General features: G+C 32.6%; 1 protein-coding gene across 6 annotated transcripts in view; it reads right to left on the reverse strand.

Moving 5' to 3' along the window:
• Positions 1 to 5,531, reverse strand: part of slmapa (sarcolemma associated protein a) — a 75,683-nt gene that overhangs the window by 48,978 nt on the left and 21,174 nt on the right. For 5 of the 6 annotated variants that reach the window (XM_016476413.1, XM_016476417.1, XM_016476415.1 and 2 more), the window contains exons 2-3: positions 3,830 to 3,977; positions 2,065 to 2,137 (exon numbers count right to left, since the gene is read on the reverse strand). In XM_016476413.1, the coding sequence (XP_016331899.1) occupies positions 2,065 to 2,137; positions 3,830 to 3,977 (221 nt within the window). Of the gene's footprint in view, positions 1 to 2,064; positions 2,138 to 2,272; positions 2,358 to 3,829; positions 3,978 to 5,531 lie in introns of those variants that run through there. The other variant, XM_016476418.1, reaches the window with a different exon arrangement.

A 5,531-nucleotide genomic window follows, 5' to 3' on the forward strand; every position in this document is an offset into this window, starting at 1 on the left:
CAATTATTAAACAAGCAGTCAACAATCCCTGAGCCATCCCTAACAGAGAGGGGTTAGAGTAAAGAAATAAGGTTCAGTCATTAATGCGTCTAGCCACAGGGTGGATTTAGAGACACTGTCTGCCAGCAGCTGAGACTCAAGGTGTGTGGTCCCTCATCCCTGCCAATGTTTATGGAGCTCTCTGCCATTTCCTTGTGCTCGCATTAAACGTAAGCTTTATTCAGCGAGCACTTCCACGTTAAACGAGGAGAGCCGTAAAAATATTTTAAAGCCCCAAAACCGGCACAGATGCCCACAGCACACACCTTGTTTCCACGCGTGTTGGTTTAACAGGTCCTGCCAGCAACGGAGGCCGCAGGGAAGCGTTCGGCGCGAGAGCCATCTGCTTCACGGATGCCTTCCGTTAAACGATTTTTATAGCCGGTGATCCATGCACAGTCAAACATCGCATTCATATGGTGGTAGGAAATCCCCTCCGTCAACAAGACCATCAATATCCCTCTTCATGAATATAATAAACACCAGACGTGCCGAGCATCAGATTACTAACTACACGACCGCTTGGCTCTGAACCCAGGATGGCAGTTCAATACCGGTACGCTATGGAGCCTTTTAACTAAATGAAGAGAATGCAGGTGAACTGTCAAGTTGGTGCACTTGGCTGGCATATACCTAGATGTCAATGTAATAAAAGCTGTCTGGATTTGGTGACACTCAGACTAATGCTGTAGAAACGGAGCAGATGGAGGCGGATGAGACCCGCGAGACCCCTACGGTGCCTGCGCTCATCTCTCGTCTCAAGACAGTCTGCTGTTCGTGCAGCATCACCAAAATCCAATCAAAAATCAATAACTGCCCGGGGCACAGTGAATAACAGACAAAATGTAATTGAGGCCTTTGGGCAATGAAAAAATAAAAACCTTTTTTTTGTAAGCTATCATTAAAATCTGATGAACAATGTGGGAATCACTGCCATCACATTTGAAAAGAATACTGTGTGTTAAAGCAGTGCAAATTTAGATTTATTGATATAATATTGCAGTTTTTGTTAATATTTTGAATTAGATTTCATTTTTATATTTGGTCTTAATTTTTGTAAAAATTTTAGTCATTTTGTTTCATGTTTTTAATCATTTTTTTAAATGTTTACATAGTTTATATCATTTTTTAGTCTATATACATTTTTCTTTATATTCGTTTGAGTAATTTTAGTACTTTAAAGGGGTCCTATTATGCTCTTTTTCAAAGTCTTGATGTTGTTTTGGGGGTGTACTAGAACAGGCTCTCATAAATATCTCCTTTTGAATTGGACTTTGCGCATAATGGGACCCCTTTAAGGTAAACTAACTGAAAATTATTTTTGTAATTTTTTTAAATTTCATTTTAAGCTATAATAACACTGGGTTAAATACAATTTGAGTATCACTCGACAACCACAGAAAATGTTATAAAAACTGAACTAAGTAAAACAACATTACATAGACATTTATGTGCATTTTACACATATTTTTGTTCATTTTTACAAACTAAGTGACTGTTTTCTGTAAATTATTTTTCATAAATTATTTTCTGTGATTTCATTTGGAATATTCTGAAAAAACAAAAGGCTTTGCCTACATGGCAAAAAAAAGCACAGAGCATCATTGTGACATGTGGTGAGATAATATGTGTAAATACGCAATGTGCATTTGCTAAATAACCGAGAAAATAATCACAAATAAAGGAAATGATACAACCACGGAACAAAAACCAGCATAAAAGCCCAGATCTGATTCCCGTCATACAACATTTGGCCACTAACAGTCAAACTACAGCCCACATGTCATTTCCTCTGAACAAGCACAGGCAAATGTTGTTTTGGTCAAGTGAATCAGTGGAATCAGCAGCTGTAAGCCTCAGCTCTCAGAGATTTTATCACATTATGTGCATGTTTTTATAAGTGATAGAACTTGTAATCATGAGTTACCTTAAAGAGTATCTCACCAGGTTGAGGGAAGCATTGATAGAAGCTTTTTCCGAGATTAAACCACGAAAAATATTAAATAATCTTTAAACAGGACTTACTCTGAACGCTGCCGAGCTTCCATGCCATCTGGTAAGAAGAGCTTGATGGTCGACACTATACAGCCATGAGTGACTAAAACAACAAGAAAAACATAAATTAAGGATGTATGACAACAGTGGTTACACAAAATAGCATTATTTTCATAACAAGAAGAATTTAAACAAAGCTACAGGATATCCTAAGCATAAACAGGTCATAAAAATTTACTAATATGAGGCTGTCTAAGATGCCTTGATCATCAAAAATATCCAGAGACTGATAAGAATTCCTGACGTTCCGATGAGACGCAACCAACTTGTGCCACAACAACGCAAAGACTTAAATGCACAACACTCAAATGTGACAGGAACCAAGTTTCCAAAGAAACTGGAACCTAATTTCAATACCTCACCAGTTAAAATACAGGTCTTCATGTTCATGTGTACTTTCGTTTTGTTATGAAGTAATGTTTGCTTTCATTCGTTCTAAAGGGTAAGTTACTTTGCATTTGTATCTGATTGTGAAAGCGTCCCATTGCATGTATTTGAGTTACGACACATCCAGAGCAGCAACCAGCCAGCGCTCTTGGGTTTCAAAAGCCATCTCTGCATTACAGCATCAAGTGTAGTATGTAACGGCTGCATTTGTGTAAAAGTGATTCTAGACACATAACACAAAAAATGTAAACATGCAATAGTGCCCTATATTACAATAACAAAAAAAAACAGGGTCCCAAATTAACACTCATCAGCACCAAAAATATTAACAAATGGTTTATGACATTATGTAAGTGACATTATTTTATAAATATACATATATAAAAATCATTTTATATATTTTTATTTATAAACAATTATTATATATTTAAGATTTTATACATTTATATATTTAAGATTTATTAAATATAATATTTAAAACATTTTTTTAATAATTTAATTTATTTATAAAATAGTATATTTATATTAAATATTCAATATATTGTGTATTTTTAATAATTATAAAGTAGTTAAAATACAATATTTAATATTATGTATGAATAAAATATATTGTAGTACATATCATACATAACATTAAATATAAATATATATTGATTTTAAAAAAATAAAAAGTATAAAATTCTATTATAAATGATAAATTTATATTATTTATTAAAAAAAAAATATAAATCAATACATATTTATATTTAATTATAACAAATAATATGTACATATTATATATAAAAATTATAAAAAATAAAAATTATGCAGAGTTTCATATCCAGAATAGGGATATGCTGGTATCAAATTTTCATGTTGCGATTAATTGCTAAAGCTTTTATCACGGTATATGGTGTTATCACGATATTGAAATTTAGTTTAAAAAAAGTGCTGTCATAATACAGTATAACAGGTTTAATAACTTTTTTCTTAGAACAAAAATAACTGAACATTTAAATGCAATAAAGCAATACAGAAAAATGTATAAAGTTAAAAGTTTTACACAGATGTCTTTCACGCAGCATACAGCAGTGTTGTGCATTTTGACCAGTTGATGGGGAAAGTATTCTTAAAATGCATTCAAAATTCTGAATAATTTGTAATATATAATTATTCACGGTATTTAGAAGTGCCCACGATAACAATATCGTGCATATTCATTACCGTGATATACCGCAACACCGAATACCGGCACAAGTCTAATCCAGAAAGGAACATTTATATTTACATATCCACACCTGCATTACAGACAAATGCAAAGATGGATCATGTTTCATTATTGCGGCTAACACTGACTGGCTTTCCTCACCTTTCCGGGTGTTCTCGGTCACATCCACCCCAAACTGAATGATGTCACCGGAGAGCACCTCACAGGGAGGGCTCTCCTCCGACCCCCGGCTCAGACGCTGGCTGTTGATGAAGGTGCCATTGCTGCTTTTGGTGTCCTGGAGATAGAACTGTGAAGAGAGGGGAGACGGAAAGATTACCGATGCGTCAAATACAGCACTACACTGAAGAGTGCAGAACAAATGTCACAGCTGAAAGACAGCGATTGTTAAAAGGAGGAAGTACTCAAGATAATCTTGCATTGACCAAGAGGAGAAACAATCAGACTACATTTAATGCAGTTTATAGAGGTCAACAGTTTCATTGTTACAATACAGGTTATAACACATTCTTAATGCAGAAGAGAAACATAAAACCTATAATTTGACTAGACTGGTAAAACTAGACACCTCAGTTTTGTTATCGTTTACTATAACTATTAAAAATAGTTTCAAACAGGCAGAAGTGAAACATAAAAAAACTAATTTAACTAGATTGGTAAAATTGACTAATTTCAGTTTTGTTCCTGTTTAAAAAAAAAATAGTATCAAAAACAGTTTTATTTTATTAAAATGAAGCCAATATAAAAATAAAATACAAATATTAGATGGAAAAACTCAAATGTTGCTTCAAAAATGTTGCCTTCACTATACAGAAATATAAAAAAATAAAAATAAAAAGACAAAAGCACATAAGTAAAACTAAAATGAACACTGAAAACATAAAAATAAAAGATAATGCAACATATTAACAATTAGAACTGTTGCTTTTAACTGAAATAAGTTTAAGTACAGAAATTGCTGATACTAAAAAGAAAAAAAAAGTATGCATAAATAAATTTTAATAAGCAAAGAAAAAGGACAGAAGCACATAATAAAATTACTAAAATTAAAATTAAAATGAAGGCTGAAAATATAAACAATTGCTCACTGAAAATATTACTAAAAATACATAAAATTAGAACTGTTGTCTTTAACTGAAAAGTTCAAGTGATAAAATTACTAAAACTTAAATTAATGCTTTAAAGTATTAAAAAAACTAATAATAATTACAATAGTACAAACTAAACTTACTAAAACTTAAATTAAAATAAAAACTACAATAAAAAAAATATGAAAAATATTCATAAATAAATACTATAATAGTAAATAAATAAGGCTAAAATAAAACCAGCACCCTTCTGACATATGTATTAGGGCTGTGTATCACCAGCAAAGTCACGATATGATACGTATCACGATACAGAGGCCACGGTACGATACGTATCATGATACAGGACTGCACTGAATTTCACCTCAGCAGAATTTAGAAAAACAGCTGTTTATTAAACACTGCTTACTATAGTGCCATTTCTAACTATTGGCAGAGCAGGCAGTTGACCTCTGCATTATGAAGGGCCTCCATAACTGTACCACAGTACAATATAGGTAATGGCATATGTTTCATGTTTACATTGTGCCCTCCCCACCAGGTACAATATTCTGATTGTTTGCATCTTGTTTTTAAGCCCATAAATAATAATGTACTCATTCTAATAAATTTATATTGCAATGTACTCATTCTAATATATTTAAAATATCATTTACATTGCTGGTAGGTTATCATTGCACAAATTAATACACTCTCTACAATAAAAAAAAAAAAATAGAAGAGTTCTAAACTAACGCGCTGTCTTCACTGTATCT

The sequence above is a fragment of the Sinocyclocheilus anshuiensis genome, unplaced genomic scaffold (assembly GCF_001515605.1).
Source record: "Sinocyclocheilus anshuiensis isolate Anshui unplaced genomic scaffold, SAMN03320099.WGS_v1.1 scaffold308, whole genome shotgun sequence".
NCBI lineage: Eukaryota > Metazoa > Chordata > Actinopteri > Cypriniformes > Cyprinidae > Sinocyclocheilus > Sinocyclocheilus anshuiensis.